This window comes from Podarcis liolepis, assembly GCF_965112155.1.
Source record: "Podarcis liolepis genome assembly, chromosome: 10".
NCBI classification, from domain to species: Eukaryota; Metazoa; Chordata; class Lepidosauria; order Squamata; family Lacertidae; genus Podarcis; species Podarcis liolepis.
The window spans coordinates 23,758,303-23,775,222 of NC_139562.1; the positions used below are offsets into that span (position 1 = coordinate 23,758,303).

The 16,920-nt window shown below is 43.7% G+C and overlaps 1 protein-coding gene across 5 annotated transcripts in view; it reads left to right on the forward strand.

The window, feature by feature from the left end:
* Positions 1 to 16,920, forward strand: part of TBXAS1 (thromboxane A synthase 1) — a 223,863-nt gene that overhangs the window by 113,581 nt on the left and 93,362 nt on the right. For all 5 annotated transcript variants that reach the window (XM_083462031.1, XM_083462035.1, XM_083462034.1 and 2 more), the window contains exon 6: positions 15,662 to 15,778. In XM_083462031.1, the coding sequence (XP_083318157.1) occupies positions 15,662 to 15,778 (117 nt within the window). The remainder of the gene's footprint in view (positions 1 to 15,661; positions 15,779 to 16,920) is intronic.

Consider the following 16,920-nt stretch of genomic DNA (forward strand, 5'->3'; position numbering starts at 1 on the left):
ACACCAGTTGCTGGAAACTACAGGAGGGGAGAGTGCTCTTGTGTGGTGTTAAGAGCAGTGGACTTGTAATCTGGTGAACCAGGTTTGCTTCCCTGCTCCTCCACATGCAGCTGCTGGGTGACCTTGGGCCAGTCACTTCTTTGAAGTCTCTCAGCCCCACTCACCTCACAGAGTGTTTGTTGTGGGGGAGGAAGGGAAAGGAGATTGTTAGCCGCTTTGAGACTCCTGAAGGGGAGTGAAAGGCAGGATATCAAGTCCAAACTCTCCTCCTCCTCCTCCTCCTCCTCCTCGGGTCCTGCTTGCAGGTTTCCCCCAGGCATCCTAGGAACAGGATTTTGTTCTAGATGGGCCATTGGCCTGACCCAGCAGCCTCTTCTTAGGCACTTACTGTTGCAGATGTTAGGAAGGGGTGCTGCTCCATGGCAGAGCATCTATCTTGCATGCAGAAGGTCCTAGGTTCAAACTTTGGTAGGTTGGATTGGGAACATTCCCTGTCTGAAACTCTGGAGACCTGCTACCAATCAGATGGTACTGATCTGGAGATACCAATGGCCTGATTCAATCTAAGGCAGCTTCCTGTGTCCACTTGTGCCATAAGCATTTACTGAAAGGGTAGATAGGAATCCAGCCCTTCAACCGTTCTTTAACCGCTTAGATTGTGAGTACCACCGGGCATACAAAAAGGGCTTAATAACTCCACACTGCTGATGCCACTCATATGCATATTGCATATTGCAAACAAATATGACCTCTCTTACAGCAAAATCCTCCTTGACTCCCATTTTTGAATGCAATGGGACTGAGTTCTGAGTAAGCATACATAGGAGTGCAGCCAATGCAATAGGGGGAGAAAGCCCTGTGCTCACTGGGACTCACTCCTAAGTAAGTAGGCATAGGATTCCAGCCTTAACTCACCCTACCCCATTGCAATTTAGCCTAAACAAGTGTGGCTGAAATCAAGGCATAGTCTTCCATTGTTTCCATTTCCTTCTCCTTCCTCTCTTGTCTTCCTTATGTCAAATTCCATAGATGCAAAGTTAGAAATAATTACTTTGATAATATGCATCTCTCCCTAATGGGGAAGACTGTAAGCAGGTGACTTGTGTGGCTGCTCCATCCATCTGCTGTTCATGTACTCCATGTTGATGCGCAGCTTCAGAGCCCTCATCTGATCTCCCCTTTTAGAGTTCTTTGAATTGGACTTGGACCAGTCAAGCCTTCAAATAGAGGACTGTACTCTGCATAGTAGGACACATGGCCACCCTAAGCAATGCACAATACAAGCAATAATCAAAACAGTAAATCTGTTAAAACAAGAACGTTTACACTCAGTAATAAAATGCCTGTTTAAGATAGAGCTTGACTCAGATACCCATCTTCACTATTTTCAACATGGATCAGAGTGGTCTGTGTGTCCTTCACAGGATAGTGGACTCCAGTGGGGGGGGGCACAATCCAGCAAGTCCCACCATTTGCCCTCAAAGTCCTAATTTCAATAAAGATGCTACTGATCTGAAGGCATAATTAGGGATGGCATGCTATCTCTGTCAACTCTCCTAACCCGTCATGTGTTCACAATAACACCCGGTATATTTCCTGTACAATGTGAATGTTATTTTTTGAGTGATTAAAAATGCTTGGCTATAATATTTGGCTGTAGTTTGGGATTGCATTATATGAAAGTTGTGGCAGAAGAAGCAGTATCATCATGGAGCAGGCATATCCTGGGAGCCAGCTGGCCTTCCCGCTCTCAAGAAGAGAAAGAAATGCCTTGATGTTAAATTATTTTTGGCTGCACCACACTCTTTACTATGAGAATGTCAGCAAGTTATTCAAACAAAGGCTTATAAGCAGACTTCTGAGGGGAAACCCTCGTTAGAAAAGCACTTTAATTATGTGCTTAAGTTCCATTAGTTTCAGTAGGGCATGGAGATTTGTTTAAAGCGAAGCATGTACAGTTCAACTTCATTTGCCTGAATGGCCTGAAGGACACCCAAAACATCTGGGTAATCAGAGGTATGGGAGTGATGTTTACATTGCCTTATGGTCTCAAGAGAGACATCTAGTGAACTTGAACAAGAACTTTCCGGTTTGGATTTTGGAGTTTCTACGCATTGCTTATATGGTTGTATTTACTTCTGTTAGTATATTAGGATTTTATATTGATCTAGTGCTGTCAGTGTTCTAGGTACTGTCCAGGCATTGAGACGTGGTCCATACCCAGAGAACCTACAACTATTCTTAGGTGGACAAAGCAAGGATTCACAGATTCATTGTGCTGAAAAAATCATACACGTCCAGTTTCAAAATTTCAAATTAGAACCAAAAGTGTTTTGCTAGCCTTGGAAGGTACAGCAATAATTTGTCTCCCTTAGACTGTGGTTAATGGAAATATGATCCATTTAAGTCAAGGGAATATACAGCTAGCCTATTTCAGAGGTGGACACAAAGTAGACTGATAGATTCCTGGGTGATGTGGAATAGATTAGCAAGGGTTTCTAAATCCCAACAAAATTCACATTTTATTAGGGTTGTCATATGCCCTCTTTTTCCAGGATACATCCTCTTTTTCATGGGTAGAGTCATCATAACGACCCATAGTAAAAAAATAGAAGTTAGCAAATGTGCCCTCTTATTTCCTTAAATAAGGCTGCTGAAACAAAAGAAACTTAGGGTAACCAGGAGACTGTTATCCCAGCTACTCTTCATGTACATTGGACCAAAAACAACAATTTACTATTTATACTCCGCCCATCAGACATGGGTTGCCCCAGCTACTCTGGCTGGCTTCCAACAAATTATAAAACCACAGTAAAACATCTAATATTAAAAACTTCCCTATAGAGGGCTGCCTATCTGTCTTCTAAAAGTCAGGTACTTGTTTAACTCTTTGACATCTGATGGGAGGGCGTTCCACTGGGTGGGCCCGACTTCCGAGAAGGCCCTCTGCTTGGCTTCCTGTAACTTCACTTCATGCAATGAGGGAACTGCCAGAAGACCCTCAGAGCTAGATCTCAGTGTCTCAGCTGAACGATAGGATAGGGGTGGAGATTCTCCTTCAGTATTACAGGGCCAAAACACTCCCCCTCCCTCCCCTCCCCTATATTATATCTCTCTCTGATGTTGACATTGTTAATCGTTTCAATATGTTTCATGGGAAATGATAAACGATACTAATTTAAAAGTACATTCATCCATTTATTTTACTGCATTTTCCTCTCACCCTTCCTCCAAGGCGTTTAGGGCTGCATGCCTGGATATCCTGCCCAACCCCATTTTATCCTTTCAGCCAGCCTGGGTGCAGCTAGTGAGTGACCCAATGTCTACATGCCTAAGTGAGGCTCTCAGCTTGGGCCTCTGTTTTCCTAGTCTGACAAATTCAGCCACTTCACCACTCTGGTATATATGAATCCACTAACATTCGCCCCTTTTAAAAAATAAGGTTTGTTTTAGAATCAATAATATCATTGTATTCTTTTACAATATATGCTACTGGTGCCATTTAAAATCAATGCTACTGATTTCACTTTCTAGCCTTACTTGGCTGTTTACAGTGGATAGACTCATTAATCCTTCCCTTTCAAGGCAAATAGAGATTGCCCAAATACAAAAAGTTGGCTGGATGCGGTTAGAAATCTGTTGGTATTTTTCTGCATGAGAAAATAGCCTAGTCAGTGGGGGAGCCTTGGAAGGGTTCCCCGATTCAAAGCGGAAACCTTTATCTGACATTTAGCTTCTATTGTGTGTTGGCTGTTTGCCTTGCTTTCTCAAAAGTGTTTGCTCTGCAGGTGGGTTGAGATCTTTAAAGTCTCATCTGGGGTGCATTAACTGAAGAGGCCACCCGATAAGTTTATTGATTGTTATGGCAGCCAAGAGCTATGGAGCGGGCTGCTTAAGAACAACATCAGGATAGCCTCTGCAAAGGTCCACAACTTACAAAACCTGCTCTGTTGAAAACAGTTTGCCCGTTGAGCTGGCAGGTTGGGGGGGGGGGACTGCAGGAATGCTAAGGATTCTTGGAGCTTAAACTATGGGTGCCCTGTTTTGTTTTGTTTTTTACAAAAACATTTCTATACCGCCGTTTCGTTTAAAAACAACAACAATCAAGCCAGTGTACAACAAATAATATATAAAACGAAAGCCACATAAAATGGGAAATCACAGATCACAGATCACAGATTACTGTAACAGGGTTTCCCCCCCCTTGAATTGTCTCTGTGAGCCTGGCAGCATAGAAAAGGTTAAAAATTAATACTGAAGATGCCTACTGAATCTCTGTTGGAGAAGCATTCCACAAATCTGGACTGATACCACTGAAGGCTTGGTTTTGTGTCAGTGCCATATGAGCCAATGTATTTTACCCCAAGGTCCCAGGGCGGGTTACAAAAATTAAAACACAATGTTAAGAACAGTTTAAAGCAACTTAACAATCACAGAAATAAGATGGGTCCCAAAAATACCAAAAATATATCTCTCAAGTGTCGCAAGCCAGGGTACAGAGGAGTGTCTTCAGCATTTGCTGAAAGCTATACAGTGGTACCTCCGGTTAAGTACTTAATTCGTTCCGGAGGTCCGTTCTTAACCTGAAACTGTTCTTAACCTGAAGCACCACTTTAGCTAATGGGGCCTGCTGCTGCTGCTGCACCGCTGGAGCACGATTTCTGTTCTCATTCTGAAGCAAAGTTCTTAACTGGAGGTACTATTTCTGGGTTAGCAGAGTCTGTAACCTGAAGCGTATGTAACCCGAGGTACCACTGTACAATGAAGATGCCAGATACAGCTCTGTGAGGAGGGAGTACCTCAACTTTTATGGGCGCGGGTAGCGCTGTAGTCTAAACCACTGAGCCTCTTGGGCTTGCCGATTGGAAGGTTGGCGGTTCGAATCCCCGCAATGGGTGAGCTCCCATTGCTCTGTCCCAGCTCCTGCCAACCTAGCAGTTCGAAAGCACACCAGTGCAAGCAGATGAATAGGTACCACTGCGGCGGGAAGGTAAACAGCATTTCCATGCGCTCTGGCTTCCATCATGTTGTCCCGTTGCACCAGAAGTGGTTTACTCATGCCAGCCCCATGACCTGCAAAAAATGTCTGTGGACAAACCTCGACCTTAAGCGAAATGAGCACCGCATCCCATAGTCACCGTCCAGGGGTCCTTTACATTTACCTTTTTTACCACAACTTGGAGCCTGCTGCAAAGAATGCAGCCTTGTGGGCCACAACCCAAGAAGGGAATGAGGAGCTATTTCAGGTATTTGGGGCATGATTTGTTTAAAGCCCTAAACAACACTAACATGAGCATCTTAAATTGGGTCTGGAAATGAACTGCAAAGTAGTGCAGCTGTTTTAAAACAGGGATTATGTGAGATGCAAATGGAACCCCAGCCAATGTTGGATAACTAAGTAAAGCAAAACTGAGAACTCGATAAAGAATGTAAAGAATAGCATCAAGATTTTTCCTCGCTGAGGTAAATCACCTTTTCTGTCCTAACCACAAGCAGTTGATGCCTGCTAATAACTGGACCTAAGAACATCAGATGGATTAGATACTGAATGGTGCTAATAATAGTGGTTGGCAGTGTGTGCAAAGCTCCCTTTCAATGGCAAGTCGGATCAAGTACAAGTTAGATCAGAAATACTTGGGATGCAGCTGCACAAAATTATACTGCCTTTTGAAACTGAGCAAGCCTGTGAAACATCAGCTCCTAGGAAGTGATCAAAATTAGTCGGCGACAAAACAAAGCAAAGCAGATTTGTTTGGAGAGGAGGGTTGAATTGCAAATAAGACATTGGCTGGCATAGTCCAGCCTCAAGGCCGTCAGACAAAACATACCCCAGAAACAAGAACAGTCTGAATATAGAGCGCACAATCAATGTTCAAAGTCTTTTTGCCACTGGACCCACAACATCCTTTTAGGGTGGGTGGGAAGGAGTTTGGTTAGGAGCAGGAATTCAGAACAGACGGTACTGAAGTCTAGGAACCCAGAACAAGTTGATGGCACGTCTGCAGCTGGGTCGTTCCACAAAGTGTTGCTGTTTGGCTTCTGCTCCTAGGAGCAGGGAAGATTGCCTCCCTCTTGCCGGCACCAGCGGAAACAGTGGGGTGGGCAGAGCACCACCTTGTGCACTTCTGTTGCCTGAGGTGGGCTCTTCATCTCATAAGCCAGCCAGCTCTGATTCAAACACATTCTGCTGAGCACATGAGCACCTTTCTCTCATCACCTATAAGACTAGATTAAGGTCATACCCAAACCATATTTTTAAAGCACATTTAATGTGCATGGCTTACTTCAAAGAATCGTAGGAACTGTAGTTCATCCTCACAGAGCTACAATGCCCAGCACCCTTTACAAACTACAGTTCCCAGGATTCTTTGGGGGAAGTGGTTTAGATGTGCATTGGATTTACTCTAATGGTGTGGTGTGGATGTGAGTTAAGTTGCTGCATAAAAGCTCTAGAACAGCCTGCTATCCTCATATGATCACCGCTGTTTTAGGGGAGAGAGGAATCTGTAAGGAAAAGGCGGAGAGACATGCTTGTGGTAGGATTCTTTTTTGTGGTCCTTCAGGGGAAGTGGATGGCAGATATTTTAGAGAAAGACACTGAGCAACTGCCTAGTCAATAAATCACCCTGACATACTAAGCCATTACTCTCTGAAGCAGGATTGTTACTTTCCTTCTGTGGTAGCTCATGCAGTTTCCTCTTCAGTGTGACATTTCTACAGTACATATCCCCCTCCCCACCCTCGTAAATATTGTACAAAAGTGTGCACTATTATTATTGTCCAGTATCAGGTGGTGTTGAGCATTAGAGAGGATGGGGAGACTGCTTGGTGGACTGGCGCAAGGCTTGGCAAGGTGTTTTGGGCCTGCAGGCATATCTGCAAATGGGAGAAACAGTTGTGGACACCATGCATGGACTACACACACACACACACACACCACTTCTCTTAACCCTCTTCCAGCAATTAAGCTTGGGTGAACTTTCTGGAGAATACAGCTATGAAGTCCAATAGAAGGCTTTTTCAAGCCTAATTGCAGCAGGAGGGGGACAATTTTGGAGGGGCAGAGGAAGCCTAGAACAGTAGGAGGCTTCTTCCAAACCTCATTTCAGCAGCAGAACGGGCAGGAAGATGGGGCCTTGCAGGCGCCAGGCAGCATCTCTGCTGGTGTGCCTGAGGGCACCATACTGGCAACCCATGCACACTAGTGTAACAGTGCCACTGCTACAAACATCTTTTGACAAGGAGACGGGGCATAAATCTTTCCAGCATTTGCAGCCTGGATTATAATGATGAGAAACAATGCGTTTCAGTGAAGCACTGTGAATTACTTCTTCCTATTGGGGAAGGAATATGAAAGAAGGAACACTGTCTCTATTTATAAAACTTCCAAGCTGGGGAGCTGGAGTGTCAGGTTGATGTATTTCAGAATAGATGAAGACCTGCGAGTTGAGTGACTGAGAATATTTGCAAGACAAGCTGCTGATCATGAGCTGCACAAAGTTAACATCATTACTGCAGCATTACAGGGGAACGTGCTGGCTGACAAACTGGGCTGCCTGAATGAGGCCAAGTGTACTTTTTATAGGCACAGGAACAGTGCTGGTGAGCATTGCGAATGTGGTGTGTAGGCCTTCTGGGCAGCAACATATACTTATGAAACATTGAAACTCCAGTGGAATTACTTGGGAAGATTACCTCACTTCATTTATCAGCTATTGGAGGCCCTGTTGTAACTCTCATCACTTAAAGGCAGAGACAAGGTTTTCAGTGCCCTGCGTAGCATATTTGAGTATATGCCATCAGATGAAAAGGAGTTTATTTTTGATTATTTGAATACATGAGGAGGACTAGACCACAAGTTATGGGCTGCCATGTTTGTTAGCTATCATGGCATGGGCCTAGTCATCAAGAATGACCAGACCTCTAGGCATTTTCCATGGTGACAGCAACACAATGGAATATATTACAATCAGAAGTTTGCCTGGCCATTTTGGTGCTTTACTTTAAACTTTTCCTTAAAAGCCATAGTCATGTGCTATGGTGTGCTTACCCTAACTCCAGACAAAACTCCTCTAAGCTGAGGCAGTGAACATTTAGGTTTTGTCTGATCTGTAAAGACTGTTGACTTGTACCATACAGAAGATTACAACAGGCCTTATTGACTTGGCTTAGATGCTTATATCCTTTTCACACCTGTTGAGGCCGAGGGAGCTGAAAGGTCTTAATTGAACTTGATTTTAAACCAAAACTTTTTTGAATCATTAGACTTTGCTAATTAAGTACTGCGACTCCCATTAAATTTAATTCATCTGAAACATGGACACCTTTTGTGAATTCCTAAGTATGAATTAAAAAGGTTAGGCGCTCTTCTTAGAAAATCTTGACATTAATGTATAATTCTCTACTCAACTTTTCTACTCTATTAGTGTCCGTATTTTACACAGCCTGGCATAGCTCATTTAATTTTTCAGTTATTTTTTAGAATTACTTCATATATTTTATGAAACTTGCTACCGTTATTAGCAACCTGCAAGTTCAATGAAACAAGTTTTACAGTCCTCTAAAAAAATTTCTTTGTGTCAGAACTAAGTCTTCCATCGTTAGCAGGGAAATGTGATAATCTTTTGACTTGGTTAAATCTATCCATTACAATGATACCAGTTAATTTTAAGCTTTGTTTGATGATTTGCTTTCATAGGGATTATCACATTTTTTTGTTTTGGGCTTGACCATTTAATTATTCTATTTTTGTAGTTCTGTAGCCATAGGTCTTCACATACTGTGGGAATTCAAGAAAGGTTTTGTTGTGAAATACCTAATGCAGTGCACTGCATATAAATAATGTTAATATAAATATTAATTATAATACACTGCTTTTAATTCTGCTAGCTAAAGGGCAGTAATGGACGCCAGTTCTGACACCCCAAAATGATGTGCTCTGTGGAAAATAAAACAGAAAACCCCAAAGCCTATAGAAGAAAAACAACAACAGATTAACTAAAAACATTTCTTTCTGTATTTTGCTCTTCTATCTAGATGTACCATATTTGCTTCTTTGTTATGAAGTTACACTTTATGAAGTAAGGCTGCAAAACATTTTCCTGGGAGTAAGTCCCACTAAGCTCAGTGGGGCTTACCTCTGAGTAGCATGGGATTGTACTGACAAGCCTGAATCCAGAGTTACTTATAACACTCTAAGGCAGCATCCTCCAACTTTGATACCCTCCAGATGTTTTATACTGCAGTGCCTATCACCCTGGCCCTGACCATTCACCTTGCTGGCTGGGACTGATGGATGTTGTAGTTCAAAACATCTGGAAGACACTCGGTTAGGAAAGGCTTCAGGGATGCTTCCACCAAATTATACTGCAGTTACTCTAGAGTAGCTCCAGGACTGTGTTCTTGCCCCAACTCTCTTTGGCATATTCTTCTCTCTATTGCTATTATATGCCTTCAGCTTGATTGAAGATGGTGTGTACATCCATTCAAGGAGCGACGGGGGTCTGTTCAACCAAGACAAAAGTGTGGTGGGTCCTTATCTAAAAGACGTTGTTTGCAGATGAAACAGCCTCTACAGAGACTCATCAGCCATACGGCCCCAGCCTGCAGGGAGTTCAGCCTTACCATCAGCCTGATGAAGACCAACATCTTGGTTCAGGACATGGCCAGCACTCCATGCATTAGCAGTGGTGACCACACCCTTTTTTTTAATAAATATTTTATTAAGTTTTCAAATACAAAGTTAGAACCATACACTGAAGGAAAAAGTAAAAGAACAGAAAAGAGAAAAAAAGAATAAAGAATAAAAACCAACCATTCAACACATTTTTTGTATAACCAACTGGACTTCCTCACATCTCCCTTACCCTGCATTCTTTATAATAAAGATATCAGCAAATTATTACCTTGTTTCATACCTTAAACTAAACACAATATTACCTTAGATTTTAACCTTTTCTTACTTACCCTGCATTCTTTATAATAAAGATATCAGCAAATTATTACCTTGTTTCATACCTTAAACTAAACACAATATTACCTTAGATTTTAACCTTTTCTTACTTAAAATATAGTTTCCTATTTCCCAATTTTAATTGCTGAAGCTATAGTTTCCGAATCGTGTAAATTTTTAACATTCATACAACTTATATTGTTTTTGTAAATAGTCCTTAAATTTTTTCCATTCCTCTTCCGTTGTTTCTTCTCCCAAATCTCGAATTCTGCCAGTCATTTCAGCCAGTTCCATGTAGTCCATCAATTGCGTCTGCCACTCTTCCAGTGTGGGCAAGTCTTGTGTCTTCCAATATTTTGCGATAAGTATTCTTGCTGCTGTAGTTGCATACGTGGTGACCACACACTTGAGGTGATAGATGATATTGTCTCCCTGGGCTCCACCATAACCAACAACCTCTCCATTGATGCTGAGCTGGACAAGCATATTGGCAAGGCAGCTATGACAATGGCTCATCTCTCCGAAGGTATAGGAGAATGTGATGCTAATGACCAATACCAAGATGAAGGTCTACCAGGCTTGCGTGTTGAGCACGCTGCTTAATGGTAGTGAGACATAGGCAGCTTACACACACCAGGAGTAACACCTCAGTGGGCATCACATGAAAGGACAGAGTCTCAAACAAAGATGTGCTCTCCCAAGCCCACATTCCAAGCATGTTTGCACTCCTGTCTCAGTGTGCACACCCTGTCTCAGTGACGTCTACTCTGGCTTAGTCATGTCCACAGAATGAAAGACGGCAGGATCCCCAAGGACGTGCTCAACAGGGAGCTGGCTTCAGGCATGGTACATCTGCATCAGCACAACCAGACACCTTCATCTACCCCAGCTGCATCAAAGCATGTCTCTCCAGTATTGGTGTCTACAGCCACATCAGGCGCTGTAATTCTCCAATGGTTTGACTTCACCCCAAAGTCTTCTAGTGTCTCCCAAGACAGATGGATGGCAACCAACCAACCAGTACTCCAGTGTCATTTACTGCTTTTCAGTTTATGTCTGCATTGAATAGCTAACTGTAGGGGATGGGTTGATAGTTATGCGTTTGGTGTACTAGTTTAGAGCCATATCATCTCTATAATTTAATAGTCAGAGTCTTAAGCAACACACCCTTCCCCTTTTTTAATTCCTCTCCAATCTTGTGAAGATTTAGCTGCTGATGGAATTCAGCAGAAATTAGTGAGGCAGAGGGTAGTATTACCATATTTATTTTTTTGCCTCAGCTAATACAAAGTTCTATCTTTGTTGGAATTTAGTAAACTTTTTTTTTTTGTAAATCAGGTATCTTTATTAATGGGCTAGTGAACAATACACTGTATAAATACTTCTATTATGTTGGTCAGGTATTACTTTGGGAAGGAAAGAGGAAATAACTTCAGCTGTTTGAAGAAAGATTTATTTCAGGCCTGATGTGTTTTGAAATAATTCTTCTTTGGGGGCACATTTTGTATAGCAATTTCTATCAAGTAAATAAACCGCAATAGCAACTCCAATTGATTATTCCAAATTGCCAAGGGCCTGACATAAATCTTTGTTCAAGCACCTGGAGTTTTTTCCCCATCTGCTTCCCCTGTGTTTCCACAGTTTTGTGATGATTCTTTGTGTGTATGTGTATTACTTTGGACATCCGTCCTAAAAGTATATGTAAACTATTTCAGCTAAAACATTAACTGAACCAAGCACACCTCCATTCCATCTCTTTATCACAAACACCATTGTATCCTAGCTGTTGAGGTCCAGCCCCACTTTGCTCCAGTGACAGTATATACATGCATTTCAACGTTTTCAGACCAGGATGTGCCTCTTCTGGGATGCACTCCCAGGTGAGTCATGTGACCCACGCCTCGCTCTCGCCCCCCCCAAAGCATTGGGGGGGGCAGATCTCACGCAGCACCGAAGATCATGGTTCATAGCGTAAGAGCACATCAGCCAAAATGGCCGGCACGATTTTGTGCAAAGAAAGGGATGTCACATTTTTTTTCTAGGGCACTTGGCAGGCACATGTTTAGGCTGGGAGGACTACACTCTTCATCCACAATCAGTGAGTGGCAACTGAAGAGGATGGGATGGGATTGATTGCATTTCAAGGTTTGCTGTTTGATGGCAGGTGTGGATGGAGGTTGAACTGGACTGCCTAATGCAGCTACCCTCATGGTGCACCTGCAGTGTGTTCATTGGCAACTGGCACAAACCGATGACATAATGGGTTTATGTGAGCTTCAGGGATCACTGAGCAGGCAGATGTCTGCCCTTTGAGTCTGGCCTTACCCTGCCTTACAGTTGATAAGTAGTGGTGTCAGCCTCCAGGGATGGTGAGAAATCTGATTCAGATCACAAATTGTATCTATCAAATTCGCAGTTTTCAAAACGATGACAGCCATCCTTTGAAACTGGCCAAATTTTGCAATGCAGTTCTCCAACCAACCAATGTTTAGAAAAATAGTATTATTATTAGGTTAAAATATGCATAAAATAAGTACATTGTACTGAAGATAGCATACAAAAGAAGAAATTGCTTGCAAAAATATGTGCATTAGTCAAAACTGCATACAAAACAGTGCTTATTAGGATAAATTCTGAAATGCTGAAGAGCTTTGATGAGGATTTAAAACAAGCCTCAAATTGCTGTAGAAATGTGAAGAACTGATCTGACCTGCTTGGCTTCAAGAACGTGGTGGTCTCATGTGCCCTGAGATGGCTTCTTTTCCCCCCAGAGCAGGGGTTTTAGGTTTCTCTGGCTCATGTCCAACAATACCCACCACTCTACACTAATTATTAATTGATGAAGTATGCTATTGTATTTTGTAAAACGTGGTTTGCGTCTTTGGTTTTGCAAAACAAGTGTGGGGATCAAATACAGAAAATGAACTTTTGCATTCTGTCCAGCCCTCTGCTTCATTGTAGTAGCAAATGCTCCTAATTCTTCTTTTCAACCATCTCTTATAAACCTTATGTATGCCATTTACTGCTGGACTCTTGCCTCTTGTGGCATTGCTATATTATATAGACATAAGGGCTCATCTTGATGGGACATGAAAGTAACTTATTAGCACTCTCTTGGTAATGATGGGACATTGAATGCTGGTTGGAAAAGAAGAATGGAAAATTAGGGGAATGCAATAGAGGGTACCCTAGAAAAGGGTGTGGCTGGCTGGAACCCTGAATAGGGTCGCTCCTGTTAGGAAGGAACATTTTGTTACACGTTTCACTTATTAATTTGTTGTTGTTACTGCTATAGCACCTTTAGTCTTTCTTTCAAGGAACTCACAATCTAACATTTGACAGAGGGGAGGCAACAGTGGAAGAGGAACGAGATGGAGACAGAGATAAACTGGCGAAAAATATGTCTTTATTTTCATTAAACATCCTTTGAGTTACTTACAGTAGGATATGGAGACGTAGGACTTTTTCCTAAAGCCTTCACAGAAAAGATGGGCTTTGATGAGGGATTTGATGGGAATGAGCAGTTATAGAATATTCAGCCGATAAATCAGAATAATCACCTGACTGCAGGTGACTTGAAAGAAGTGGGGAGAAAAAGAAGTGGCAGAGCACCGATTCTTATAATTTGTAGTCGCTTTCATGTGTTCAGAAATGCTCACTTAAAGCATTTTATATTTCTCTCTCTCCTCTCTGGAAGAGAAGGCACTTCAATTCATCCTGCACTGAGGCACTTATCCCTGCACTGAGCTCAGTTCTGTCCTGGCCTGTGTGAAGCAATAACACACGTTATGCAATGAACAGCAAAAGTGTTTGTGGTGAGATAAGGAAATCTTGACAAGTGCAGTATTCAGTGTGGTATCAGGTCTGTGGGCTCTGTCCTTCAAAGAAGCCTAGTTCAGGGCTAGCCCAGCTAAGATGTCAAGTTATTTGAGGGGTGGCACTGAAACCACTTATAAAAGGCGCATCCCAGGATCCATTGCAGTCCAGGCATCTCCCCCCCCCCCCACTTATGTGTGTTCTACTTGCACATGACTGGACATGGTGCTGGGAAATTGATAAACAAATAGAATCATACCAGGAAATGGGGAGAGAGAGCTGGAGGGACCTCGTGGCTCACGAGGAGGCCCTCTCCAGAGCCCGAAGAGAATGTCGGTGTGGGCAGAGGAAACCCCAAAGAGACTTGAGGCACAGTGGGGCTTTGTTTAGGCTGCTCAGTCTCCCCTATTAACAGCTGGTGTGCAGGGTAGAACTCACTTTCTCACGCATCCTCTAGCTTGCAGCCAGTTTTGGTTTGGATTGAAGAGAGAGCGGGAGAAAGATCGGGAGACCAGAGGGGGAAATAGGCATTTAGAAGTTTTTAGAGGGTGCTCCCAACTTCACACAATTTCACTTACACACACAGGGGGCGGAATGTGCCTCCCATGTAAAAAGGTAAAGGGACCCTGACCATTAGGTCCAGTCGCGGCCGACTCTGGGGTTCCGGCGCTCATCTCGCTTTATTGGTCGAGGGAGCCGGCATACAGCTTCCAGGTAACGTGGCCAGCATGACTAAGCCACTTCTGGCAAACCAGAGCAGCGCATGGAAACACTGTTTACCTTCCCGCAGGAGCGGTTCCTATTTATCTACTTGCACTTTGATGTGCTTTCGAACTGCTAGGTTGGCAGGAGCAGGGACCGAGCAACGGGAGCTCACCCTGTCGTGGGTATTTGAACTGCCGACCTTCTGATCGGCAAGTCCTAGGCTCTGTGGTTTAACCCAGAGCGCCACCCGCGTCCCTGCCTCCCATGTAAGTATGCCTATATTGCAAAGGATGCTCAGGTGCAGCTACTGGATCACATGTGGGCATGACTTGAGATCGGCATTCTCTCTGTAGCATTGCAAAGGATTCTGGGTGGACCTCTTAGATCAGGGGTGGGTATTTTCGGGCTGTGGGTCAAATGTGGCCCTTTGGGCCCCTCTCTATCTGGGCCCTTCTCCAAGCTGCACCCTTCTTCAGCCACACATGCTCTCCTAGCTGGTCCAGTTGTGCTGCCACACACTGCCCTTTCCCCCCTGGGCTGCTGCTCTGTCAGCAGGTGAGCAGCAGTGCAACTTTTGAATGGGAGAAGAAGTATTGTGTGGCCACATTAGGAGTTGACGAGTGTGATTTCGGAGGACATCAGTGCCACTGTTCCAGGGGCTCTCTGAAGACTTACACCTGCTGGTTGTAGAGCATACTTTTGTTCCACAGGCACTTGGAGTGTTCTTGAATGTTCAACCAACGTGCGCCAGATCCCTGCAGATACAATGAGTCTAATCTGAGCTAATCTCTTGACCAGCTGCATGTAGCTCAGTTGGTAAATCTCAAGGTTATGGGTTCAAGCTCCACATTAGGCAAAAGGTTCCTGCATTTCAGAGGGTTGGACCAGATGGCCCTCGTGGTCCCTTCCAACGAGGGATGGAAGCTTCTTGGCTGGCTTTCAGGTGTACTGGAGTGTCCCTGGGAAAGATACACCTGTCTTTCTGCGGTGCCTTTTCCAGCAACATGCACCATACAGAGTTTTGCAGAGAATGCCATGTAGACACTCTCTGAGAGTGCTGGAATCTGAATGTTATCTTAGTTTTTCACTATTGAACTGCTTTTGTCCGGTGATAAACAGTTCAATTTCTATTACAAAGGGATGGATTTTTGTTTTTAAATGTACTTGTCTGTCTCTTCCTTCAATCAGACTCCAGTCTTGGCTTCTAAGCCTGTTGCAGACAGCCTTCTCATGCTGCGTGACAAGAGGTGGCAAGATGTCCGAAGCCTCTTGACCCCAGTCTTCGGCGCCGCAAAGACGAAAGAGGTAAGATGCAGGAAGCAGGTGCTGTGATTCCATGTACAGTACAAGAAGCTTTTCTTTTTCCTCTTGCTGGATGTTTCCCAAGTGTGTGATGTTTAGATGACTGCGTAATTAATGGCTGTCAGTCATCTGCTGACAAACTGTTTAATGCCTCGCTGCTTTGCCTATGTAAAGTCATTGCTTTTTGGGGGGCAGAAGGGTTTTTGTTTCATTTTGTTTATCAGGCTGTTTATCAGAGAACCAAGTGTGAGTTTTCTTTTCTGAATTCTTTGTCTCATTTGTCAACGCCAGGCATCCCCCAACTCGGCCCTCTGGATGTTTTGGGACTACAGTTCCCATCATCCCTGACCACTGGGCCTGTTAGCTAGGGATGATGGGAGTTGTAGTCCCAAAACATCCAGAGGGCCGAGTTTGGGGGTGCCCGGTCTATGCTCTCCGAGAACCCAGTAAACTTTGGCTCCTGACGTCTCTACAGATTGCAAAGGAGCAAATTTTGTGACACTGGAAACCTGGAAATCTCCCGAGGGTACAAGAGCTGGAAAGCTAGGGCAGTTTGCAACCAGAGAGCAAGTTATGTAAAATAAAATTACGCTGCATGGTTGGGATAGCAATATTTAGTTAGCATTCCTGGATTGTTTTGGTTAGAACTTGATGGTGAGATTTCTCTCATTGGCTGCATTTCTGGGGGTCTGTCGTTTGTTTTTATATGACCATTCAAGAATGCAATTGTGTGAGAGCAGGCAGCGGTGACTCGTTCGGGAGGTACTTCATTTAATGTAATTTAGCATACCACGTCAATAGCATGTGTGGGAGGTCAAGGAACAATTATTTGGCAAAATGAATAAAGGTCCATCTCCTCCAGATTGGTCTACTCTGATTGACAGCTGCTTTAGGGCCTCAGGCAGAGGGGATTCTTTCCAGTAGTGGGTGGGGCAGGGGTGCTTACCTGTTGTTGTACGCCATCCCCATCTCTCAACGGTGCAAGATTCCACGGGTTCCAGCTGTGTTTCCTCTTGGAAATGAGACACAGCAGGGACAGTGGTGGAGGAGGGAGGGGTCCTATCCATTTGCTGTATCACACAGAGTTCCTCTGATCCATTGGCTTTCCTAATGGCTCATCACCCCAGGCTATATCCTGGACATAG